We start from the raw sequence: 27661 nt of genomic DNA, 5'->3' as shown, positions 1-27661 counted from the left end.
ACCCCCTGAAAACATATTAGCCTCTTAGTGTGCAGGCTGATCATCCAGCCTGTCACCACAGACATTTTCCTGCCCCCCCCCCACTTCAGGTGAGAGCCTGCACTCTCTGAAGCCAGAAACAATGCCTGCTCCAAAGGAAGGTGTTCACACCTCCTCCAGCAGGATGGCTAGTGACTCTGCATACCAAGACCAGGGACTTCAAAGCCCCTATCGTCTGTGATATGCCATCCTGGCGTCGCCCAGACCTGGGAGACGCCAAAACCAGCCCTGAGGCCCATTTAGCACCTAGACAGGTGGGAAATTAGCTATGCTAGGAAGTGTGGTGCACTACCGGCCCAGTCACATCCCTAAGGTGAGCTGCCTGAGGCGCCCCATGAAAGAAGGGTTCCACCATTTTAATTTTGGTGAGAACAGAGATTCTGGGACAAGGTTCTGTCCACTCCCCAACATAAGTGGTCTTATAGGGGGGTGTAGTGACCTCAAGAGTAAGTAATCCACAGGCTACTACCCTTCACTCCCGTTAATTCCCCTAAACTGAGTATTAGGTGGCACCCTGACACCAGGAACTTAGATTCATCTGATTCAAGAAAGAAGAGGACAAAGAAGAGCTAAAGAAGCAAGAACTTTAGACTGCTGGTGAACTTTGGTGCCAAATACCCGACTCGTCCTGCTGCTGTGCATCCTCCAAAAGCTTCGGAGGACCTCCAGCACTTTGCCAAGCCTTCAGAATCTCTCTTGAAGTGGAGGAGCCACTTGCCTGCAGCCACCGACTGCAACATCCATTTCACCATTCTACTATTCAACGGGTCCACCGATGCAGCGGCATAAAGAGGTAATTATGCTACAAGAGGTCAGAGCTGTCTCCCCACCAAGTGAGAAGATGTTAGGACTAACCGGAGCCACCCTGCACAAATACTTGGGGTACCGGACCCTTTGCAGCAACCAAAGCTTATTTGAGTCCAATCCGGACGCCAACGCCACACAGATCGAGCAGACGACAAGGGAAGTCAGCATCGCAACGGCCAGCACAGAGAGTGGCCCTGTTGTCCTGTTTTGTCACCCCTTACAGGTCTAACTAAGAACGGCGGGTGCCTTTGAGGCACAGGCAACAGCCCACTAAAACCCTCTGCACCCAAGAACCCCGGGACGGGTCCACAACAGCAGACGGTAGTCCCCTGCTCCCGTGACCCTCACTAGCCAAGACCCCCGTTGGCACTTTCCGGCCCCCTCTGAAGCCTGTTTCTAGGTGGCTCCTCCTCTTTTCCAACGATGTAGAACGCAAGGCTAACAACCCATCCAGCTTCTCTGCACATGAACACTCCAGGGCAGGTAAACTCGAACTGCTGGTGGTACGTTGGACCTTGGCCCCCTGGAACCCAAAATTATTATGGGGACTCCTGAGAATTGTTTACAAATAGCCGTATGCAGCATTTGCGTATTTCTCCATAGTCAAGCATTACCGCGTAAAAACACATTTGAGTGACATTTTTACTTACATGCAAAAATTGCTTACACGAAAATGTTATTATCCAATTATGAAATTTTTGGTGTTAAATATAAAAATACTTATTTTTCTAAATTGGTTTCGAGTTTCTTCTTGAGTAGGTGTCATTTATTGACTGTGTATTCAACAAATGCATTAACATTACCCTCTGATAAGCCTAAACTGCTGACTCACACAATCACAAAAGAGAGCATTTGGGATTATGAATTAAAGTTCAGTAAACCAATAGGGGTTGTCTGGACTTTCCACATAGTATACCTCATTTTAGTACACTACATAGAAAGCAAGCTTCCTAAAGTCGCCATCATGGGTGGGGCTTTCAATATGACTATGCACTCCTTCCCTGATAGTTCAAGGGCCTGGGATGCCCCCCCCCAAAACACCGCGGCTTCCCGCTTTGTGGACTGGGCGTCTTACCTTGGACTTTGTGGTGTCTGGTGCACCTGGAACTCTTGCACACAAGTCTACACTCATACCTCTGCAGCACATAAGGCCAGTTCAAGCATCAACTATGTCTTCATGCCCGCTACTGGTTTGCTCCTCACTAAGGGATCGTAGCTCCTCCCCAGGGTTTTTTAGGACCACACTCTAGTTTGAATATGCTACTTACCAGTATGCATCTGTTCTTGGCATGTAGGGCTGCTGACATTCATATCTGTGCATAGATCGCCGCCTAGTGTTGGGTCCGGATGTTTGCACGTTGTTGTCCTGGAAGGGTCTTCGAAGTATCCTGAGATAGGTGACTCCTCCCCTGGACCACAGTGCGCATGGGCATCCTCTCCATCCTCAGATTGTTTTTCGCCATTGTGGCAGTGATGGAGTAGATACAGAAAGTGATGGCCATGCTATACAGTAATTCTGAGAGCTGCAGCTGCTACAGGCGCCGGGGAGGAGGGTGGGCGATATGAATGTCAGCAGCCCTACATGCCAAGAACAGATGCATACTGGTAAGTAGCATATTCAGTTCGAGGCATGTGGGCTGCTGAATTCATATCTGTGCATAGAATACATAGCAGTATCTCCCATTAGCTGCGGCCACCAGTGCCAGCTGCAGCGGTCTGAAAAAGAGTTTTGAGAACAGCCTGTCCTACAGCTGCCTGCTGTTTTGAGTGTACATCTACGCAATAGTGTTTGGTAAATGTATGTATAGTGGACCATGTGGCTGCTCTACATATATCCTGTAAAGGAATGTTTCCCAGGAAAGCCATGGAGGCCCCTAACTTACGTGTTGAGTGGGCTCGTGGGTAAATCGTTAATGTGCGTTTAGCCTTTTGATAGCAAATTTGAATACATTTAACGATCCACCTGGCTATACCTGCTTTTGAGATGGCGTTGCCTTTGTGTTGTGGAGAAAAGGCAACGAAAAGTTGTTTTGTCTTCCTAAAGTGTTTAGTTCTGTCTATATAGTACATGAGGGCTCTCTTGACATCTAGTGTATGGAGCATTCTTTCAGCGACATTTTGTGGATTCTGAAAGAAAACAGGCAGTTCAATAGTTTGATTGATGTGGAACTGCGATATTACTTTAGGCATGAATTTGGGGTTGGTGCGTAGTACAACCCTGTTTGCGTGAACCTGTATGAATGGCTCTTGAATGGTAAGTGCCTGGAGTTCACTAACTCTTCTTAACGAAGTGATTGCCACTAGGAAAGCTACTTTCCAGGTGAGGAATTGAATCTCACATGAGTGGAGAGGTTCGAAGGGTGGACCCATCAGTCGGGTGAGGACCAAGTTGAGGTTCCACACCGGTGCTGGTGGGTGTCTTGGGGGAATCACTCGTTTAAGTCCCTCCAAGAAAGCTTTGATGGCAGGCACTCGGAATAAAGAGAGGTGCTGCCTGTTTTGGAGATAGGCTGCTATTGCGGTCAAATGGATACGTATTGAGGTATATGCCAGATTGCATCGGTATAGGTGTAAGAGGTAACAGATTATGTTTTGGATGGATGCGTCTAGCGGGTTAATGTCATTGTTGTTGCAATAAATGACAAACCTCTTCCATTTGGCTGCATAGCAAGCCCGGGTAGTGGATCTCCTAGCTTCCTTAATGATCTCCATACAGTCCGGTGGCAGGTTTAGGTAGCCAAACTCTAGGACTTCAGGAGCCAGATTGCCAGGTTCAACTGTTGCGGATCTGGGTGCTGAATTTCTCCATGGTTCTGCGTCAAAAGCGCGGGTTTGATCCGCAGCCTTTGATGCGGCACCACAGAAAGTTCCAGAAAGGTGGTGTACCATGGCTGGCGTGCCCATGTTGGAGCAACCAGTATGAGTGTCAGTGAGTGCTGTCGCAGTTTGCGTGCCACCAGCGGTATTAACGGCGCTGGGGGAAAAGCGTACGCAAATCTGCCGGACCAGTTCATCCATATCGCATTGCCCTGCGACTGTGGATGTGGGAACCTGGCGGCAAAGCTTTGGCATTTTGCGTTTTCGCTTGTGGCGAATAGGTCTATCTCTGGATGACCCCACTGTTGGAAGTACGGTTGGAGTACTGATGGGTGTAGCTCCCACTCGTGCATCTGGTGGCTGTGTGTGCTGAGCAGATCCGCCATCTGGTTGTCCTTGCCCGGGAGGTGTTCCGCCATGAGGAATATGTTCCTCTGAATGGCCCACTTCCACATGCTCTGAGCCAGATGAGACAACTGTGGAGAGTGTGTTCCTCCCTGCTTCTGTATGTAGTACATGGCAGTCATGTTGTCCGTCCGGATCAACACGACTTTGTTGCACAAGTGTACTTTGAATGCCTTCATTGCCAGGAAGATTGCCATCAGTTCCAGAAGGTTGATGTGCATCTTCTTTTGCTGTGTTGTCCATAGTCCCTGCACTGTGTAATTGAGTATATGAGCTCCCCATCCCTGGAGAGACGCGCCCGCCGTCAGTATTATTTGTGGAACAGGCTCTTGGAACGGTCGGCCCTTGCAAAGGTTTTGTGGATTCCACCAATGCAGAGAGTTGTATGCCCGACCGCTCACCAACACTAGGTCTTTTAATTGCCCGTGAGCCTAATTCCATTGACGTGCCAAGCACTCCTGAAGCGGGCGCATATGTAGTCTTGCGTGCGGGACTATGAAAATGCAGGAGGCCATCATGCCTATCAACTGCATGAACACTCGCGCAGGAAGGGAGTGTTGAGGTTTGAACTTTGAGATCAGCATTTGCATGCTGTTGATCCTCACTAAATTTGGCTGAGCTGTGGCTGCCAGAGTGTCTATGGTCGCACCTAGGTACTGTTGTACGTGTGCGGGTTGGAGATGTGATTTTGGGTAATTTAGTGAGAATCCCAGACTGTGAAGAAGGTGAATGGTGAGGGACATGTGGCTGGCACATTGCTGGGCTGACTTTGCCTGAACAAGCCAGTCGTCCAGGTAAGGGTAGACGTGAATGTGTTGTCTCCGTAGATGTGCAGCCACTGTAGCTAGGCACTTTGTGAAAACTCTGGGTGCTGTTGTCACACCGAAGGGGAGGACTTTGAATTGGTAGTGCTGCCCCTGAATAGTGAACCTGAGATATTTTCGGTGTGACGGGTGTATGGGTATGTGGAAATACGCATCTTTGAGGTCTAGTGTGGCTAGGAAGTCTTCCTGTCTGAGCAGCAGGAGAACCTGCTGTAGGGTGAGCATGTGGAAATGCTCTGAGAGAATGTAGTGGTTGAGGGGTCTCAGGTCTAGTATAGGTCTGAGTGACCCGTCCTTTTTTGGTATTAAGAAGTACAGAGAGTACCCCCCTGTCCCTTGCTGGTGGACGGGCACGACCTCTATTGCGCCTTTTTGCAGCATACTTAGCACTTCCTGCTGTAATAATGCTAAGTGCTCTGAGGACATAGGACGGTGCTTTGGTGGTATTGTGGGTGGAGTGGAGGTTAATTCGAGGCAGTAACCGTGTTGGATAACATCTTTGACCCACCTGTCCGTGGTGATGGAATTCCACGTGGACAGGAACCACTGGAGTCTTCCCCCGACAGGTGTTATGTGGTCGGGGGGAAGGGTGAGGGCGTCACTGTTTGTTTTTGGGGGAGGACCTGGTGTTGCCGTAACCGCGTCCTCTGCCCTTTGTACTGGAGCCACGATATCCACCTCGGGTGTTTTTATCGTAGGCACTCTGTGTGCCCCCTTTATTGTAGGTTTGCTGTGACCCCTGTCCTCTAGCCGCTCCCCTATTTCCGGGGCGACGAAAGGAGCCACTACGAAATGTCTGTGTTTGCAGAGCCCCCATTGACTTTGCAGTGTCTGTGTCTTTTTTGTTCTTTTCTAGGGTGGTGTCAACCTCTGGTCCGAATAAGTAGTCGGGGTTGACAGGCTGATTGAGGATGTTATTTTGAACCTCAGGTTTGAATCCGGAGAGTCGTAACCAGGCGTGTCGTCGTAGCATGACGTTGGTGTTTATTGCTCTCGCAGTTGTGTCGGCGGCATCCAGTGCACACTTAATGGATGCGTTTGTGAGAAGTTGTCCCTCCCTGATGAGGAGCTCCGCTGCCTCTTTGTACTCGTCTGGTAGATGTTGGAGTAGGGACTCTAACGTGTCATAGTGTGAGCGATCGTAGCGAGCTAGGAGCGCCTGTGTATTGGCAATGCGCCATATGTTTGCCGCCTGGGCTGCAATCCTTTTGCCGGAGGTCGCTAGCACCTTGGACTCCTTGTCCGGGGGAGGAGCATCACCAGTTGTTTGCGAGTGTGCCCGTTTGCGAGCATTAGCAACTACGATGGAGTCCAGAGGTAACTGGCCTCTAATGTACATAGGGTCCCCAGGCGCAGGCTTGTATTTTTTCTCGATCCTGGGGTTTATCACCCGTGCCCTGGTTGTTTCCTTGAAAATGTCCTTTGCTGGCTTGAGGACACCTTTTAACATGGGCAGAGTCTTTACAGTCCTCTCCGAGGATGCAAAAGTGTCCACCAAGAAATCGTCCTCGATTGTGTCTGAGCGGAGTTGCACTCCATGATTGGCTGCGGCACGTTCAATGAGGGCGTTGAATGCAGCAGTGTCCTCTGTGGGAGATGTTTTTGCGCCATAAAGCTGCGTGTCCTGGGTATCTGTAGCGGCACCCGGGTCTACAGGGTCATCCCAAGCTTGATCTGGGTCCTGCTGCTCCTCAGGATCCATATCCCTGGGGTAGGTGGTGTCATCACCCATGTAATCCTCCATTGCGTCCGTGTCGGAGTGCGTCGGAGAGAAGGACTGTGGCTCTGGATAGGAGGTGTGGAGGCGGTTATAAAGAACTGGTTCCGATTCTGCTGGCAGTTTTTGCTTTAGAGGGATTCTGTAAGAGTCCAAAGCCTGCTCTGAAGTGATCTTCCGCTTTTTCAGCATGAGCCTGCCGGTGTCGGCGTCGATGAATTGGGACGGTGATGGCCCAGTAGGAGAGTGTCCAGTAGATGGGGACCTTGTCTGGGTGACACGTGTTCGGATCTCGAATAGTTTTGGCGCCGTGGACGGCGGCAAACCAAAGGTGGTGTTGGTTGGTGCCGAAGGTGCCTTTGGAGCCTTTTTCTGCTCGGAGCCTGACGTGGCCTGGAGGGCTGCCTTTTCTCTGATACGTTGCAAGGACGCTGCAACTTGTCGCACCGAGAACGCCGAAGGTTCTTTGGCGCCGAGTGGTTCTGTAGAGGTAGGTGTGGACTTCGTCGGAACCAGAGGGTCATCGAGTCGAGGAGAGGTAGTAGCTGTCGACGGCGTCGATGATTGGACCGTAGTCGCTGCCTTCGAGGTGGGTTCCGATGGAGCAGCCATTTTAACCTTGGTGGTCGGTGCCGATTGCTTCGGTGCCGGGGGCCGAGGCGCTTTGGTGGTACCGATGGCCTTTCTCTTTGGATCGGTGCTGACATCCGCTGCAGCGAGTTCGGCGCTGAAGTCCCTTTTGGTGCGGTCGGAGCCGATGGTTTTGGCTGGCGTCGAAGGAGTGTAGGTCTTCGAGCCGACCAGTGTCAGTTTCACTTTCGGTTTCTGTTGAACCGGTGCGACGATTGGTTTCGGTTTCGTGGAAGGGAAACCAGTCTTTTTGGGTAATAATGGCTCTCGCTGGATGTTGGAGGCCGGGCCAGAGGGCGGGGCCGAAGAACTGCGGGATTGATCTTGGGTAAGGCCCGAAGGCGATCCCTCGACCGGAGCCGTAGACTGACGCACTTTGATAGCCTCCGTTTGGACGGGTAGGCCCTGCTCTTCACCAGAGCTATCTTCTTCAGCCCCGAAGGCCTCATCGTAGTCCCCTACCTCATCGTCGGCTTCTTCCCTGTGAAAAAGCTCTTCATCTGCGTCTTCCGATCCGGAATGGTGTTCAGAAGCGGGGCTGGAGTGTATGTTTTCCACGCTTTCAACATCTTCGTCCTCGGTGCTGAAGATGTTGGTCGGGGCCGGTGCCGCTTGCTGCGCTTCTAGTCTCGCGGCTCGTCTATTCCGGAGAGTCTTCTTGGATCTGAATCGGGCACAGGCCATACATTTCGATTCGTCGTGGTCCGGAGAGAGGCATTTGTTGCACACCGGGTGGACGTCGACATGTGGATATTTCGTGTGGCAAACAGGACACCGTTTGAATGGGGTCCTCGATTCCATCGTCGATGTAAGGGCGATGGTCGGATGAAACGGATCCAAAAAAGTTGTTAAGGTCGCTAAACTAGCAAGTAAACTGTCGATACCGATCGGGAAGAGTACAGACGAAAACTAAAGGCCTTTTGGCCTGAAACTAAATTTTCCTAACTTGAGTCAAGATAAGCACATCCGAACCCAATGGCGGAAAAAAACAATCTGAGGATGGAGAGGATGCCCATGCGCACTGTAGTCCAGGGGAGGAGTCACCTATCTCAGGATACTTCGAAGACTCTTCCAGGACAACAACGTGCAAACATCCGGACCCAACACTAGGCGGCGATCTATGCACAGATATGAATTCAGCAGCCCACATGCCTCGAACATCACCTACCTGGGCCAAACTGCCGAGGGGGAATGTCTTGTTTAGTGCCTTAATGCGTGGCGCCTTGTAGATAGCTATGTGGCGGAATACCTGTCACAGGAGCTAGACACCCTCCTGGAGCTTAACTTGGGTTCCCTGGGTACACATTTGGCCTCCAGTAAGGCTTTCATGAGGGGGATTGCCCATACATACTTCTGTAATCGGGACCGTCAACAATTGTCACAGGTTGAAGGCCTGAAAGCCTGCACAGCACAGGCGGAGCCTCAGTCCGCCGCAGGTGCTACTGAACTATGTTAACTTGTGTTGGATAGCCTTTTGTTGCATCAGTTCATCCTCGACAGTGCTGGATGGCCTACCAGAACAGAGTTTTAAGCTGGAGCGATAAGTTGGGCAAGTTCTTGTACTGGCTGGCATCTCTCAGCCTAGAGAAATAGTGGCTTCTAGTATCCGAGTTCCTGAGCAGGGATTGGTCACCGAGACCCATGATGCGGCGGCAGTGATTGTGGACTAATATTACATAGTATATGCTCACCACCCGAAACCATCAAGTGAGTACTCTTCCCCTCTGATTGTAGACTTGCCACTGCGCCCTCTTGCTGTGGATAATGCACCTGACCTGGATGAACCATCCACTCTCGAGGAAGTTGATGCAGCCCTTTCCGGCATGAACTCCAGCGGGACCCCATGACCGGATGGCTTTCCTGTAGAATATTAAAAGAAATGTCAGAAAGTGCTGTCGCCGCCTTTATTGGCACTCTATGAAGACACGATAACCAAGGGTCGATTCTCTGCATAGTTAAAGAAGGTGACCATAGTTGCCCTACACAAGCACAGGGCAGTCTCCGGTAAGCTGTGTGTCTTATCGCCCTGTTTCACTTATTAACTCAGAGCTTAAAATTAATACGCAAATGTGCTGGCTAACCGTCTCCTTTGGGTCATCACCTCGCTGAGCCACCCTGACCAATGCAGGTTTATGCCACACCGTAGTACACGTCACTGCATTTGCAGGGTGCAGTGGCTTACCGTCATTAGCTGCTAGGGTCCAGCGCTCTTTTCTTGATAGATTTCAAGACGGCTTTCAATTCCCTCTAATGGGATTTTTTCTGGGATATTCTAGCTCCAATGGGCTTTGGTCCCCGCTTTATATCCTATGTAAGGACCCTACATGCAGGTCCTACAGCCAGAATTTGAATAAATGAGTCCCTTTTGCAGGTGTTCCCGATTCAAAGGGGGACCAGATGGGGATGCCTCCTGTCCCCTCTTCTCTTCAACTTCACGTTTGAGCCACTGGTGACTTGGGTTAGCTGCGATGCACAGTTGTGGGGATTCCGATGGGAGTCAAAGAAGACCAAATCACTCTCTACACCAATGATATGCTGCTCTTTTTGAATGACCCTGTGGCTACAGGCCCTAGAGTGTTGACATGCTTCATCTTTATGGCCAGGCATCTGGATTACTGGTTCACCATTTGAAGTCCCTGCTGTTCCCGCTGACTGGCTACTTGGAAGGTAATGCTTGACGGGTCCTTGTACCTCTCTAGAGGTTAAGCTTCCTCTAACTTGGTGTGCACATCTCGCTCCTTACTAACCTTGCCATGTCCTTATAACCTATTGCCCCTGGTGGCCCGCCTGTGCAAAGATTTGGAGGGATGGTCTTCACTGCCCCTTAACATCATGGGGAGGATTCACCTAATTATCGTCTTCACCTAATACATTTTAAATACTTACGTAGGCTATACCGCACCCCTGCTCAGCTCCATAAACTGGGACTCACACCTAACGATAGATGCATGCGCTGCGGTGCCCCTGCCACGGATTTTGCTCATCTGGTATGGTTGTGCCCAAAGGTGTCGGAGTACTGGCAGGCGGTCTGTGCCGCCATTTCTGAAATTGTTTCTGCCACGGTACAGCCGGACCCACCATTGTGCCCGCTTGGCTTTGTCAAATTTTGCCCAGACTCTTCTCGATGCCTAATTGCTATGCTGCTCGTTCTGGCTAGGCGCAGGGTGGCTATGTGTTGGGGCCGTAGACTGGCGCCTCAGTTTTCCCATTGGCTCGACAACGCCTCGAGGTGTCAGACCCTGTTAATAGAATTTTGGGACTTACTGCCTGCGTGATCCTGTCCAAAAGACATATGGGGCCCCCTGGTGACATACCTACTCTCCTCTCCCCACCCGAGCCATGTTGCCTCCCCCGCGCTCCCTGCCGTCACTTCGTCCGCGGCAGCCGCCGGTGCTGATCAGTGACTGCTCCCCCTTATGTCCCTATATCCCCCTGAGGCAGTGCCAGCCGCTATCTTCACATTGGTGCCGTTGTCTCCTTTAGAATTTTGATTTTTGCAGTGCCCTTTCCATGCTGCACAGAAGTAGGCTTGGGTACGATTGTATTATCATTCTGCCCATGATACTCTGTCAATGACCTGCTGAGCAGAATGTTCTGATTTGATATTTAAGAGCAATTTGTATATGTGAACTTTGTCAATAAAGGTTTTTGAAGAAAAAAAAAAAACATCATGGGGAGGATTGCCTGGTTTAAAATGATTGTGCCATGCTTCCTATATGTTTTGCAAAAATTCCCCCATATGAGAGATGGGTATCCATGTACATAACGTGGCTTGGTTGCATCAATGCGATCAAAATGACTGTCATACCGCGAATATTATGCCTTTTCCAGGGACTCCCAATTAAGCTAGAGCGGGATTTCTTCCCTACCCTTTGCTCCCTGGTGACACGCTTTATATGGCAGGATCACCGAGCCCAGCTCCCCCACAAATTACTAAGACTACCAAAAGATGTTGGGGGGGGGGGGCTGGCATAGCCATACCATCAGCTTTATTACAGGGCAGAACAACCGAGTAATTTTAAAATAGTCCCTACGTGAATCAGATACACATTGGCTCCATACTCCATATGGACAGAGCGGTGGTGGGAAGATATATATAGGACAGTCTCCGGAAGCCAAAGTCAGATCATCTACCTAACACTTATCATAATACTCTTATGGGGACGACCCTTAAGGTATTGGATGTGGTAATGATCCTTTGGATGGACTACATTCCCCTCACCCTATACCCCTGTACACTATAACCCAGCTTTCCCATCAGAGCTGATGCTATGCCCTTTTGATCTCTGGAGAAAGAGGGGCTGCTTAACAATATCCAACCTATTTCATGGCTGGGATTTCCTTACCTTTGACGACTGCCAATTAGATTTTTCTCTACCGAGCTCTGAAAGCCATCATTACACACAATTGGAACATTGGATACTACATAGAAATCCAGAGTTATAAGCCGCTGCCACTAGAGAACTCTTATCCATAGACAATTTTGCATGATAAGCAGGTGGATTCCAGGGCTGGATTTATTTTCTGTACTCATTGATGACAACCACCCCTACCACCAAGCCTTGCCGCAAAGCTTTTTGGGAACACATATTGGGGGAACTAGTTGCTCCTGAACAATGGCAGAAACTGTGGAGAGATATCCCAAGATTCAATCATTTAATGGGTTTGAGGGAAGCACACTACAAAGTACTTTATCAATGGTACCTATATCCCAACAAACTTAAAAAAACAATCAATCCCAACAGAACTGATTTTTGTTGGAAGGGGTGCGGACTACTTGGGGATTTTCAACATACCTGGTGGGACTGCGCAGTTATTCTGCCTTTTTGGTCTGAAATCCAACCCCAAATCAAAGACATATCAGGATACATGCTCCCAAACACCTGGATTTCTACAACTGGGGTTGTGGGAGGTACCATTAAGCACCAAACGTCTGGTGATAGGTCGAATATGTGGCTCTACCTGGGCGCGGCCAAGATGGCCTTGGCGGCTTCCTGGAAGGAGACTGAAGCACCTATCTTGTCCCAATGGTGTGCACGGTTATGGCAGACCATAACTACGGAAAGGATGGATGATATTCTTTTGGGCAACTACAAAACCTTCAAATACATCTGGGGTCCACTAGTGCGGTTCCCTTCAGCAGGCCTACCACTCTTTACATGACCTACCTATATATGAGCGCTCCACCTCTTTCAGATTTGATGTTGAGGGAAGCGGTCAGCAGTCCCAGCCATGCCTGTTGTCCTACCACACATCCTTATTGAGTATTATTATTCTTTATCCTCTAGATATGATGGATACTGCTTCATTTGCAAAACTCTTTCTTTACTGTTCGGGGATGTTTAGGGGAGGGGGCAATAATACTTATGCACTGTATTGTAGAATACACAGTAATTCTATTCTGAGATAACAGCTTGGTATTTGGTGCAACATATTTAAAATAAAAACTGTGTATAGCAATGGCATTCATGTTCATATCTATGATGCTTTGTACTGGTACTACTGTTAATGTCTTAATTTAAACCTGAAAATTCAATGAAGGCAATCTGAGGGGAAAACTAAACTTCCCCATAACATTCCCAGTTCTTTGTTTCGTTCCTTTCAGGCCTCAGTGCGCCCAGTCCTGTGGGCCCATTGGGTCAGTGCATCCCATTCGGTAAATATATAGTCAGCCTTCAACACGGACTTGATGGCGCTGAACAGGAAGCTCTTTAATTGAAACTCACAGGTTGTGGCTCTGAATGATTGGTTTCACGGTGGACAGAAGGACCTGGCTTATTGTGTGAAACTGTCGCTCAAGTCATGGGTCGCCTGTAAGGGTCGCCGATCTCTCGCTCCCTTCCGGACTGGACTATGGTGAACTTTGGGGTGTGGTGGGAGGCCATGAGGTGCATTGGTTGGAAGGATAAGCTTACTCTTCAAACCCCCTTCTGAAGGGGTACTCTGATTCATCATGTATTGGCTTAGAGGGGTTTGGGAGGTTGGACCTTATTGGTCTCCCATGTTTGGGTGATTTGTGGCAATGGTTCACATATGCGTTCTTTTTTGGACTTTCAAGTCGATTTCCAACGACTAAACTTGTAATTCTTCAGGTTCTTGCAGCTCCGCCATGCTTTGTGGTTCATAGGTCTTCTTTGGGGGAGGTCCCTGAATTCAATACCATGGAGGGTAAGGTTCTCATGTCTGCTCTGGGGCAGAACGGGTCTCCCAGATCCTTGGTCACCATCTCTCCGGAATTGCTTGCCAACTTCCGCATCCAGTGGGAATCATGGCTGTCACCTTAGAAGACGGGAAACGGAGGGAGACGCTTATGGCCCTGAGAGAACTGGCCATTTACTTTCGGCATGGGAGGATTCAGATGAATGTTATGCACACTACATACCTGCCACCATTGCAGTTGTGAAGGGCTGTTAAGCTCCCAAAATCTCCAAGTCATAGGTGCGGAGCAGACCGAGCAGATTTTTATCATGTAGCCTGGTTGTGCCCCATTATACACAGGTACGGGTCCTGACTCCTGGGTGTTTTGTTGGGGACGCTGGGTAGGCCAGTTGACTGCCTGCCCTGGATTGCCTTCTTGGGACTGTTGGAAGACCTGGGTGGGAGGCGAGCTCGGAGTTATTTAGTGGGGGTGGGTACCTTCCTTGGTAAATGGGATACAGTCCTTAACTGAACTTGGACTGACTACTCGGACTTGCAGGTTTGGTGCCGCGCTATGGACTGGTGCTCCAAAATGGATGAGTGTGTACACAGCGTGTAGCTGCCCCCATAAACATCACAAGATATGGGGTATTTGGTGGGACTTTTTTGGTCTCCAGGGATTGAAATGATTATCCTTGTATTGACAAGTGGCCAGAGGGTTGTGGCCTATTGTTTTGTTTTGCCTGTCTCGTTTAACATGTTTGCTCTCTGCTTTAAAAATCCAATAAAAATACTCTATCCGAAAAAAAACCTGAATATCCTGAACAGTCACGATGTGTGCCAAAGCAGTAGTAGCAGTCTTTGCTCTGGTGGAATGAGCTTGTAAGCCTTCCTGGGGCTTCTTATTGTCAGCGTGTAGCAAATTTTAGTACAGACCACGATCCAAAAAGAGATGTTTCTCTTCTGCACTGCATTACAGTTTATCACTCCAATGAATCCAATAAACAGCGGATTGTCCACCCTGATAGGGTTTGTGAAGATATATGTAAAAGATGAGAGCTCTTTTAGGATCCAACTGATGGATTCTTTCCTAGTCTTTAGAGGGCTGAGGCAGAATGATGAACGGCAAGTGGGTGATGATTTGTCAGACGTGAAAAGGAGTCCCCACTTCTGGAAAAATGAAGGCTCTGATCCTCATTACAAACTTGTCCGGAACAAATTGGGTATGGTGGCCTGTCCGAGAAGGATAGTAGTTCACTCATGTTGTGCCCATGTTATTTTGATAATGAAAACTGCTTTGAAGATGAAAAGACATAATGGACAGTTGTGCAGAGGTTCAAAGGGGTTGCACATTAAGAATACAATGACTAAATTCAGGTCCCACTGAGGCACCTGAAGGGTGACGGCAGAAAGGATGCTGCAAACCTTTTTTTTTAAAACTTTTCACAACAGCCTATTTAATATCAGAGGGCTGATACGGCAACCGCAATAAAAGGCCAAAAGACAGACACAACTGTTAACTGTGCCCAAGGCAAGACCTTGCTGGACTAGGGATAACACAAAAAGGAACACTTCGGCAAGCTTAGCCTGAAGTGGGTCAATCTGCAGAGTATCACACCAAGCCATACATTTGTCCCAACTCCAGGAGTACACAGATTTAGTGGATGGACACCTGGCTGCCAAGATGATATCTGCAAATTTGGTATGGAGGTCGAATACAGTCATCTGCTGCTGTTCAATCTCCAAGCATGGTGGTGATCCTCCTGAAGCAGCAGCCTGATTGGAAGACAGATGGTCAGATCCAGGCATTCCGGGTACCACATTCTCCTGGCTCAATATGTGACACTAAAATGATTTGGGTCCGGTTGTCCCTGATCATCTTCAGATCTCTAGGCAGGAGAGATAGCAGCAGAAAGACATACAGGAGTCCCGAGTTCTACGCTAGGCAGAATGCATCTCAGAGAGAGAGCCGCCTGGGTAACTGCAGCGCTCAAAAGTGCTGACATTACACATCTTCGTCAGTTGCAAAAAGATCGAGCCAAGGTTCTCCCCGTTTACGGAAGATATATTGTGCCACCTCTAAATGCAACTACCATTTGTATTCCGCTAGGCATCAGCTGTTGAATTTGTCTACCACCATGAAAAAATCGTTGGTGTTCCAGCCACCTACAGAGGCATGGTTCCTCCCAACGCAGGGTGAATTACCCCATCCTGCTTGTTGCAGTACCATATTACGGTAGTGTCAATTTCCCATTGATGAATGGCAGGAAGGCGTCCAACTCCAAGCGGATGAACCGCAACTCTAAGAGGTTGATGAGGAACCAGGCCTCTGTCGGAACCCAGATGGCTCTGATGTCCACCTCTCCAGATGACCTCCCTAACCAAGAAGCGATGCATCAGTCACCATTTTCAGCTCTGAGTCGGGTAAGGAGAGGGGGTCTTCCACTGAACCTCACGCAGACCAGCAGCCACTACTGCAGGTTGTTTGCAGTTTTGTCCGAAAGCTGAAAGTTGTCGGGGAGATCCCCCTGATGTTGAGTCCACTCGAACTTCAGGTTTCACTGCAAAGTCGGCATATGTCATCTGGAATGCTTGACCAGCAAAATCCACAAGACCATTAGTCACAGTAGCCTTAGAGGCATCCTCACAGAACCTGAGAACCAATGCTGAAACATCAGAATCATGGCCTAAATGCCCTTAATGCATCGCTCCAGAGGTAAAGGCACGAAACTGCACCATGTACCGACATTTCTGATGAAAGGGAGCACCAGTCAAGGCGTCATGTGTGACTTTGGCTTATTCATCGTGAACCCCAAAGATGTAGGAAAGGGATGTTGAAATAAGTGTCCTGAAGGTACAACACTACTATCCAGTCTCCAAGGTAGAGGGAAGACAAAACCTGGGCCAGAGTGGGCGTCTTGAACTTGTCCTTTCTCAAAAAGGCACTCAAAGGGCGAAGTCTATGTCCTCCTCCTGCACCAGAAAGTACCAGGAGTAGCAACCAGAACCTACTTCTCATGCCAGTTTTCTCTCTATGGCCGTTTTGGTCAAAAGTGTCTGCACTTCTTGCAGCAAAAAGGACAGATGGTCCTTCACCACCACAGTGAAGTGGTGGAAGGTGCGGTGGGGTGAAGAGAAATCGAAGGGCATAATCCCGCCGGACAACTTCTTGTAAGACCTACGTGTCTGAAGTGAAAGCGTGCCATACTGCAAAATTGTGTTGGATCCTGCCTCCAACAGGGGTGGCTGTGTGCACTGAAGGGCACACTAAAAAGATTTTGCAGCTGTGAACGCTGGACGGGCACAGGACTGAGCTGCACACTGCCCCATTGTCTTTGGATACCACTGCCTCGCCCACAAATAGGATGTATGGTCTGCTGGGCAGGTTGCATGGGTGGGTGCTGACTGTCTTGAAAGCCCCAACCATAGTCATGAAAGCAGTGAAACTGCTTGTACAACTGATGTGCCACCCTGCTGTCTTTAAAGAACTTGAGAGCCAAGTCAGTCTTCTCTCCAAAAAGGCAAGTCATAGAAGGGCATGTTAATTAAAGAAGATTGGACCCCCTCTGAGAAGCCTGTAGAACTCAAGGCGTGTCTCACAAGACCAAGGCAATCTGTAGCATCCAAACCAAAACAAATCGAGATTTCTGCTGCATTGTGGCTATCTGAATGGATTGTGTAAGAGTGAGGCACAAGTCCTCAACTACAGCAGGAAGGACCAGAGCTATGGAATCCCAAAGGGCATTAGTATAACGGCAGAGGAGGCACCTGGCACTGACAGATCACAAGGACAAGCTGGTTGAGGAGAAAATGCGCTTACCAAAGGTTTCAATGCACTAGGATTCTCTATTCAGTGGAATGGTAGGAAAGACATTGGGGTTGACATTGCTCATGGATGCATGTACAACCAAGCTTTCTGGAGTTGGATGTGGGGCTAAGAAGGCCGAATCACCTGGGGAAGACAGTGGGAGCACTAAATCTGCCTGTTCACTGGGGGTCTTTTTCATAGCTTTGCCCATGTCCCAACAAGGGTGTCTGTGAGGGCCTCACTGAAAGGTATTAGGGGCTGAATCTTACTTTGTCCAGGCTGCGTTAGTTCAGTGAGGACACTGTGTTTCACCTCTGTAGTGGGAAACTGGAGGTCAAAAACCACAGCCGCCCTCCGCACTTTCTCCAGTAGCCAATTCAGTTGGTGGGATAAGCCCAGTGTCTGGAGAAGTATACAGGCCACTGCCATCTTGCAGCCCATCATACCAGTTGTCATCAACTCAGGGTTAAGTGAATTCATCCCATTCATCACAATGGCCGATATCGGAGTTGGTGCCAAAAAGATTGTGGATGATCTTGGCCTTTCCCTGAGGCAAGGGCAATGTATCACAGTTCAATGTATTGCCGGAAGGCAACAACTCACAGAGCATGGCCTTGGTCGAAGTCAGTTGTACGTTGTCGTCCGGGATCAGAGTGGATGCTTAAGGGTCTGGCATGAGTTGTGGCGCCAAGCCAGACATCAACACTGAGGCCAGTGCGGGCCGTTAATGGTTCCAGCAGGCACCGAGGGCGTACCCGCCGGGAGAGACCAGGTTGAAGGTCCTTAGTTTTCCTTGGGGAATCAGAGTGAACCAGAGGAGACGGTAGCAAGCTGAAGAGACTCAGCATTGCTTTGCAGAGCTTTTGGATTTGCTGCACTATTGCTGAAGGACCCAAAAAGTTGGGTTGCCCCAATACAAGAGTCAGAATCCGCTCCAAAAGTGATCAAGATCGGGAGCAAGACCGAGAGGCACTTCTGAGGAGCTTGAGAGTGGCGGGCAGGGTACGAGTTCCTTTAGAACTTCTTGTGCTTCGTTTTTGACTTACCCAAGGACTTCGACCGTGATGAAGATCTGTTAAGGTAACAGCTTCGAGAGCAGGAAAAGGACATTTCCTTCGACCAGTCACAGTGTGGAGTCTCCCAGTACTTGGCGACATATACCTTCGCATCACGGTCACGAATGGCCTCCGGATTCACCAAGGTGCAGTTGCTACAGGTCTTGGAGTTCTGCTCCAACTCCAAACACCAAAGACAAATCTGATGCGGATCTATCACAGATATCTGCTTGTGACAGTCCCTACAAGGTTTGAACTCTGTAGTTTTAATGGATGAAATTTCCCTTGAACACTGACCAAAAATACACATTTGTACAAAAGTCTTGAAAAGAGAGTAGGATGAGCTCCGGATCTGTGTCGGGTGGAGCAGAAAGAAAGCAACTCCCATCCATGAGCATGGTTCACATTGATTTGCATTTCCACATGTAACTTCTGGAGCGGAATGACATCGGCATGGAGCTGCATGTCGTCACAAATCCGCACACAGGCGTACTGCTATAGAATTTCCAGATCCAGTTTGATGTCTCTGGAATATTCACAAGGTGAGGAATCTGTGGTGAGAAGTATCTATCAGAAATATACAATGCTGCACTGAGGAGCTTCAAGGGGATATTTGGAGGGGGGAACAAATATGTCACAATGTCATCATGGCCTTCACACTTATTCAACCACACTAAAGATTTCTAAGCAACCCTTGACAAATCTTTATGAATCATAAGGATAGGACCATCAGCTTGACTTGTTTGAATGTCATGATAAAGAAGGGCCATATACAGTATTCCAATCTCAACAAAATAAACCCCAGTATGCAGATCCTCAACAACGAGGGGTAAAAAGGAAGCCTGAAGGACGACAATAAGTGTGATACATGCAGGCATTAGCATAGTAAGTGCATGTACTCCAACAAACAATTTTCCATCTTTTCCACTGATAAATCAGACTTCTGCTTCCAAACAGTGAATTGGGAATAAAAAAAGAAAGAGTACACATATTTTTGTTTGGTGAATGCACATTTAGTCAATACATACCCTGAACATTGAGCACTCTTTCCACACTGACTTCCGATAACCTTTTTTTTCGCAGCTCTGCTCGAATTCTGAAAACTTGATCAGCATATGGTGAAACAACCCCAATGCTACTGTCATCTAGTTTGCCCCAAGCTACTGGCCATTTTCTCCTCAGTTCTTCAACACGTTCTACAATTTCAAACACCTGTGAAGGATGCAACATATAAAACACAAGTTATTCCCTTTGTGAGAATTCTGCATATCGATTCCTAATCTGTTTCACTCACAAGTGGGTATAGGAGGATGGTACCTGAAAAAGTGGCAGAGATGCATGTTATTAGAAGCTAAAGCAGCAGCCACCTATTGATAGCATGCTGTTTCCCACCATCTGAACTTACGTTCAAACTCACTTCCAGAACTAAAAAGGAGAGCATCTATTATCGAGCAAGAGTTATGGGGAGGAGTATGAACACTTGTAAATGAAGGCAGCTGTTAGACTGGAGTATAAATGCTAAGTTATGCTTTGGATAAAAGCTAACTGATAAGGCAAGATTCTAAAACAGAAAAGCAAATCGGAAAATTGCAGCAGCAATAATAAAAATGGATTCTATTAAGGGATTTATGAAAATTGTTCACCATGGAGATCAGGAATTGCATATATGTCTGTGTAAAGTGATTTGAGGCTGCTTTATATGACATTTACTTCAATGAGGAATTAATGCATTAAAACAAGCCAGGGGAATCCATTACATAACTTCTGCTTTCACTGAAACTTTGATGTTGCAAAAGAAAAAAAACTTAGAATTAAGAAAGTTCTGATAAAACAGATAAAGCATACTTCATAGTTTCCTTAAGGTATAACACACTGTAAGCCACTAAATGAGATATTACCACTGGCAGGATTATTGGGCATTAGCGATAGATATGAGGTGTTTTTTCCTTAAGTCCAATGAGCCACCTGTGAGACCCAAATTAATGGAAAATCTCAAGTGGACATTAACCAATTTCCACATGTGAAAACTACTACAGATTCATGGATGGAACAGATACACGTGCTTGAATAAACCATAAATTTCAGAAATGGAGGTTATTTATTATGTTTTAGTTATTCTTTATTAACTACTTTTTTAACCAGCATATTGTCTACTTTTCATCCAATTGTTATATATGTTGACTCATTTTGCCAACTTTTAAACGTTTCATATCAATATCCCCCTCATTTTATAACTCCTCAAACTAATTCTTCTCTGTGCTGCTATCAAATGCTTTAGGTTTGTTTCTCACTTAGAAGGTTCTGTTGTATTGTTGACTCTGTTCTTTGCGGTTTGTGGGTCATGCCAGCAGTCCTAGCTTACATTGTTGTTCTCTTCAGGTATGGTTCTTGTTGTTTCCGCTGCTTATACATTTCCTTTCCTATTACTTTGGTTTACTGTGGTAGGTTACCCTCCTTGGGAACCTTTAACATGAATGCATTTAGTCGCTTGTACTGTGTCTATAGTTCCCATACACATATTCAAAGCTTTTATTGTGTTTATCTCAGTCCCTGTGAATTTCACTTTTTCTGCTTTCCACTTTGACATGATTGGGTAGGTTATTTCCAATTCCCTGATATCTGATGTTTTGCCAGTAGCAGTGATAAGCTGAATTCTCATTCAATTTTTGCCTTCTTATTTAACGGCAGAGCTTCCAATAAACAAGTTATCAGATTATTTATGTCCCTTTTACCAGTTAGTTCCATCAGGATGGGGCTCACATTCTCCCGGTACTCAGGTAATTGAGTACATGGCTATAACATAACATGCTTCCCTATCTCCACATATGGGAAGTAAGAAAACAAGTTACTTACCTGTAACTACAGTTATCCAGTATTGGTATCTTTCACAGATTCACATGCCTGAATCATTCCCCGTCGCCGAGGCAGGAGTCCCGCGGTAAATAAAAAAGTAGTGCCAAAAGTGTTAGTAGTAGTAATAGGCCCAAAGAAAAGGCCCAAGGCCTAGATCTTAGCAGCCTATCTACGTCATTATGCAAAAAGAACCAAAGAATTGGTACCAACCAATCAGACATCAGCACCCTTCTAGAACCCTCTGAGCAGAGCCAGTTCTCCTCAGATTTTCCTAGCACAAGTGAGGAGTAAATGTCCCAAAACATAGATGTCCCAAAACAGAGAGAACTGACTCTACGGGGAGGAGGGTGGGTGCATGTGAATCTATTAAAGATACCAATACTGGATAACTGTAGTTACAGGTAAGTAACTTGTTTTCTTATCCAGTAATGGGCTATCTTTCATAGATTCACATGCCTGAATCAGAATAGCAAGCAGTATACCAAGTATACAGTCGTTTGCGGATGGTGGGAGACTAGTGCGGATACACTCCCAATTGCATCCACTACTTGTTAACAAGAGGTATAAGAAAAAAACAACCTTAAAATTCAAAACATGCAAGCTACACAGGGAAATGCAACATGCAGTGTAATAACATTCTAAGTGAAACATGTCACTATCGCAGAAAATGTCATTGTCATGATAGAATATATATCTATATACATTTATAACATTTGAAAAACAGAAAAGGTACCTGAAACGGCCTCAAAGAAAAAGATGTCGTAAGACAGCTTGTCCGACCGCAGCATCGTCTTGATGCGTAGATTGGAGGCAATAATGTCTTGTGAACGTATGACATTCTTCCATGTCGCAGCATGGCAAATATTCTCAAGAGTCACCCCAGCAAACAATGCTGTAGACGCTGCTACTGTTCTTGTGGAATGGGCCTGGACTTTCCTTAACAATGGCCTGTGAGCTTTATCATGGCAGAAATGGATTGTTGATGCTATCCATCTGGCAATAGTGGATCTTGTAACTGCATTCACCAGAGTAGTTTGGCCATAAGCCACAAACAACTGATCAGACTTCCTAAGGCTCTTTGTCTTTTGAAGATAGAAAGTCTTTAACTTTACAGGTTCATTGAGATGAAACTGTGACGGTACTTTAGGGATGAATGTCGGATTAGTTCGGAGGTGCACGTAGTCTTGAGTGAAGTGTAGAAATGGTTCCTTTATAGTGAAAGCCTGAATCTCACTCACCCTTCTAGCTGACGTTAGAGCCAGAAGTAAGGCAACCTTCCAGGTAAGGAATTTGAGTTTAGCCTTGTGGATAGGCTCAAATGGATGTTTCATTAATTGCATTAAGACCGTGTTGAGTTCCCACTCTGGTGGAGGAAGCCTGACCGGAGGAAACACCGGAAAAGTCCTTTCATGAATTGCTTGATTAAAGAGGACGAACACAGAGAAGGAAGATGAGCACCCTTTCTGAAACTGGAAAGTGCGGCTAAATGGACTTTGACTGAAGAGAAAGAGTCCAGATCTTGCCAGATGTAACAAATAAGGGAGGATCTGTTCCACAGGAGCTTCCACCAGGTGAACGTGGTTAGCTTCGCACCAACAGTAAAAACGTCTCCATTTTAAACGGTAAGTTTTAATTGTGCTGTGAGCTCGTGATTTTGTCAATATGTCCCGACAGTCCTGAGGAATGACCAGGTCCGTGAATTCTAAGAAATCAAGAGCCATGCGTGTAACTGTAGAGACTGAGGGTCCGGGTGGAGTACCTGAACTCTGTTCCTCGACAGCATTGAGGGCGTCGGAAGAAGACGGATCGGCTGGTCCTGTGATAAGAGCAGAAGCTCTTAAAAGCATTACTGGCGTGGCCATATGGGTGCAATCAGGATGAGACGGCAGCCCTCCAACTTCATCTTGCGTAGGATTAGAGGTATGGGGGAAAAGCGTAAGCACAAATTCCTGACCATCGCATGGACAGGGCATTCCCCCTTGACCCCTGTTGAGGGTATCTGCTGGCGTAATAACGGCATTTCTTGTTTTCTTTCGTTGCGAACGAATCCAGTGCCGGCGTGCCCCAAGCTCTGAATACCCTGAGCACTTGAACCTGCTCTAGTTCCCATTCGTGGCAGTCCGATTGGGACCTGCTGAGCGTGTCCGCTAATGTATTGCAGAGACCTCCGACATGTTCTGCTCTGAGGGTTATGTTGTGGAGTGTGACCCATTCCCACAACTCCTGAGCCTCTCTAGATAGAGTTGCTGATCTTGTTCCTCCTTGCTTGTTCACGTAAAACATGCTGGTGGTATTGTCGGCACGAACCAGTACCGAAGAACCTGCAATCCGTGGAAGGAAAGCTTGCAGAGACAGGAAAATTGCTCGCAATTCCAGGCTGTTGATGTGCTGTTTCTTTTACTCTGGAGACCACTTCCCCTGTATCTGTAAATCTTGGAGATGACCTACCCATCCTTCCATAGAGGCATCCGTAGTGAGGACAAACTCTGGAACCTCCTGTATGAAAGTGAGTCCTTCTGCTAGGTTGGGTATCTGGGACCACCAACGTAGAGCGCTTTTCATGCGTGGTGTGACTCTGAGGATGTCGTCGAAGGAACCCACAGCCTGTTGCCACTGAAGGTGTAGCTCTTCTTGCAGGGGTCTCATCCGAAGTCGTGCCAAAGGGACGAGGTTTATTGCAGAAGAGCACATCCCCAGGAGTGACGCGAACATGCGGACAGAAACTGACTTTCTACTGGAAATCAGGATTGCCAGCTTTTGAAGACGAACCTGCCGCTCGTGAGATAAGAATGCCCTGCACTGGACGGTATCCAGCAGAGCTCCGAGAAATGGAAGGACCTGCATCGGGCGTAACTGAGATTTGCTCCTGTTCACAGTCAGCCCCAGAGAGTGGAACAGATGAAGAGACGTTGTCACAGCAATCTTGACTGCGCTTTCCGAAGGACCTTTGTGTAACCAATCGTCCAAATACGGGAATACTTGGATTCCCCGGGATCGTAATGCTGCTGCCACAGGAGCTAGGCACTTTGTAAAGATCCTTGGAGCCGATTTTAGCCCAAACGGGAGCACTTTGAACTAATAATGGGCGCCTGCCACAGTGAAGCGAAGATACTTGCGAGGCTTCGGATGTATTGGGATGTGAAAGTAAGCGTCTTCCATATCCAGAGAAGCCAGAAAATCTCCTTCGTTGAGACAACCTAGAATTTCTGCCAGTGTGACCATGCGAAATCCCTGCTTCTTGAGGAATCTGTTCAGGTTGCGAAGGTCTAAGATCGGACGCCATTCCCCTGATTTCTTTTTGATGAGAAAAAAAGCGGGAATAGAAACCCGTCCCCTTTTGAAGTGTGGGAACCTTCTCGATTGCATTCTTGAGGAGCATCGTTAAAGCTTCTTTGAATAATATGTGAAGATGAGGGGGAGGGGGGTCCCTTGGGTGGGGTGGTGGGTGGCTTGGTGATAAACTCCAAGTTATGACCGTTGTTTACCAGGTCTAGAACCCATTGGTCCGATGTAATTTCCTGCCACTTGTCCACAAATGCTGAAATTTTCGCACCCACAGGAAGGGGAGTGGAAGGCACCCTGCAGAGATCACTGCTTCCTTGTGGTGTCTCGTCCTTGATTTTGCGACCTTTTGTGTCCGCCTTGACAAGAGAAACCAGACGTGTTGGATTGTCTGTAAAATTGAAAACTCCTGGAAGAAATGGGAGTGGAATGAGAGGGCCCCCATTGCAGGTGTCGCAGACGGAACAGGCAAATCCCCTGGCATCGTCATCGACGGGCTCTCAGTTAATGCCTTCGTTGTTAACAGGCTTTTAGTTATCGTCGCTGACGGGATCTTCGTCGACGGGGATCGTCGGGGTCGACGGAACAGTCGACGGAACCTTCGTCGACGGGACCTTCGTCGACAGGGTGGACTGTATCTTCGTCGACACTTCTCTCGTCGACGATGAAGGCTTCGTCGACGGCAACGTCGTCGATATGGATTTCGGCGCTGGCTTAGTCGACGAGGACTTTGTCGACGATGGGCTTCTTTGACAGGATAGTAATCCTAGTCGACAGAATGGGAGAGGTGATAGACGTCGTCGAGATAGTTTCCATCAACGAAGGAGCAGAAGAAGTGACAGAAATCGTCGACGAAGGAGGGAAAGCCAGAGATTTTGAAAGGCTTTTACTCACCGTTTGCGAAGATGGCTTTTTAGAGCCCTTGAGATCAGAGTCCTGAGGAGAGTGCGCTGATTCAGAGGAAATGATGGGAATCCTATGAGAAGAGCCAGAAGTAGAGTGGGAAGATTTATGGCGTTTTTTCCCCTCACTGGAAGAGCTGTCATGCGACCTAGCTCTCTTGCTAGAAGTAGAGACTCTGTCATCCTCCTCAGCCGAAGAGGACTTAAGCCACAATAGCACTCTCGCCTCCCTATCCCTAAGAGTCTTTGTAGGGAAGGTGCGGCAAATTTTGCAATCTTTTGCCTCATGTTTGGGGTAGAGGCAGTAGATGCAGTTCACATATTGGTCATCAACATGGACCCTCTTCCTGGCGCAGGTTCTGCAGGACTTGAACAAGGCCTTCTTGTCAGACATGATGAAGAAAGTTGAAAAACTGAGTGGCACTCAGGGAGACTCCCTTCCACACGATGTGCGGTGAAAATCTGAGGAGAACTGGCTCTGCTGAGAGGGTTCTAGAATGGTGCTGATGTCTGATTGGTTGGTACTAATTATTTGGTTCTTTTTGCATAATGACGTAGACAGGCTGCTAAGATCTAGGCCGTAGATAGGCTGCTAAGATCTAGGTCTTAGGCCTTTTCTTTGGGCCTATTACTACTACTAACACTTTTGGTACTACTTTTTTAATTACCGTGGGACTCCCGCCTCGGCGACGGGGAATGATTCAGGCATGTGAATCTATGAAAGATACCCCAATACTGGATAAAGATGTAAAAGTATGGGGTCAGGTATGTTTGATGGAGTTAATTAAATTGTATGTACTGGAATCTGGAGTTAGGGTTGGCAATACCATAAAATGTGCGGGAATGTAAAAACAGTGTGTGCTGGTCATGGATGTAGTTATTAATAGGGAGAATGCAGAATATAAACAGGTATGTTGTATGAGCCACTGCAGTGCTGATCAAACTATTTAGTCCATGTGTGTCAGTATAATCAGTCTAACCAAGCATCAATCAATGAAGGGGTTTGTGGGGACTTCTCATTCGGTCTTCTAGCGGGTCCACAAGCTTCTTCTCTGCACAGTTTCCCAAGTGAGCAGCCAATTTATTCTTTGACCATGTGCTACAAGTTGTCAATTAGGAAATAGAGTGCGGTTTAAGCTGTTCAAAGGTCCTACTTCTTCAGGTGGATATAGACAGTCACATCTTGGGAAAGATATATACCGCGTCTGCCGTGGCGTTTCATAGCTCACCGGTTTATTCCTCCTAGATTGAATTAAAATCAACTTTGCAACGCTCTTGGCAGGTGTCGGACTCATTCTTGATTGGAGTGAATATTGGTTTGGATATCTCTCTCTCTCTCTCTCTCTCTCTCTCTCTCTCTCTCTCTCTCTCTCTCTCTCTCTCTCTCTCTCTCTCTCTCTCTCTCTCTCTCTCTCCTCTCTCTCTCTCTCTCTCTCTCTCTTCTCTCTCTCTCTCTCTCTCTCTCTCTCTCTCTCTCTCTCTCTCTCTCTCTCTCTCTCTCTCTCTCTCTCTCTCTCTCTCTCTCTCTCTCTCTCTCTCTCTCTCTCTCTCTCTCTCTCTCTCTCTCTCTCTCTCTCTCTCTCTCTCTCTCTCTCTCTCTCTCTCTCTCTCTCTCTCTCTCTCTCTCTCTCTCTCTCTCTTCTCTCTCTCTCTCTCTCTCTCTCTCTCTCTTCTCTCTCTCTCTCTCTCTCTCTCTCTCTCTATCTATCTATCTATCTATCTATCTATCTATATATATATATTACCTACTGGCGGTCGCCAGTAGGTAGTTATAGTTAGGACCCTCTTTCCCTAGGAAAACCGTAACATTCTATTTGGAATAACTTTGGCGCCGGTCGACGAATCCAGCGAAATTTTCAAAACTAATGGGGCGCTACGCTCCGCTCCTACCCTGAAAGGCTCGGGGGGATTCGTCAAGCGGGGGCTGAGTTAAAAGGGGGGTCCCAAAACGCGTTTTTCCCATGCATTTTTCCATAGGACCTTTAGTCCGAGCTACAGCCCGAACGGCTGAACTGAATTACTTGAAATTTGGCAGAGAGGTAGTCCTCCAGGTCAAGGAAGTGCCTTTTGTAGGTTTGGTGTAAATCTGTTCAGTAGATTCTGAGAAAATAGCCTTTAAATCAATATATATATCTGAGCCAGGCGTACGGTGCGCTTACGGTGCGCCTACGCGTACGGTGACGTGCGCGAGCGCGATTCTGATTGGCTGTTAGATCTTAGTAAACATTCGAATCGGTCGAAACCAGGAAGCGGCGGCCGCCATTTTCTCTCTCGGACTCTGAGGGGGGGATGAAAAACAAAGAGAATAAACATGTAAAGGGACTGTTTAGACAGCTCCCAACCACCTCGGCTTGCTAAATGTGTCCCCACAGACCCCCAAGGCC

General features: G+C 47.6%; 1 protein-coding gene across 3 annotated transcripts in view; it reads right to left on the bottom strand.

The window, feature by feature from the left end:
- HELZ (helicase with zinc finger) overlaps nucleotides 1–27661 on the bottom strand; it is a 2003166-nt gene that overhangs the window by 706856 nt on the left and 1268649 nt on the right. For all 3 annotated transcript variants that reach the window (XM_085617266.1, XM_085617269.1, XM_085617268.1), the window contains exon 21: nucleotides 19269–19452. In XM_085617266.1, coding sequence (XP_085473392.1) covers nucleotides 19269–19452 — 184 coding nt within the window. The remainder of the gene's footprint in view (nucleotides 1–19268; nucleotides 19453–27661) is intronic.

The sequence above is a fragment of the Triturus cristatus genome, chromosome 7 (assembly GCF_964204655.1).
Source record: "Triturus cristatus chromosome 7, aTriCri1.1, whole genome shotgun sequence".
Classification (NCBI taxonomy): Eukaryota; Metazoa; Chordata; class Amphibia; order Caudata; family Salamandridae; genus Triturus; species Triturus cristatus.
Note: the sequence above shows the minus strand (reverse complement) of the source record. Positions and strands in the feature narration are given on the sequence as shown.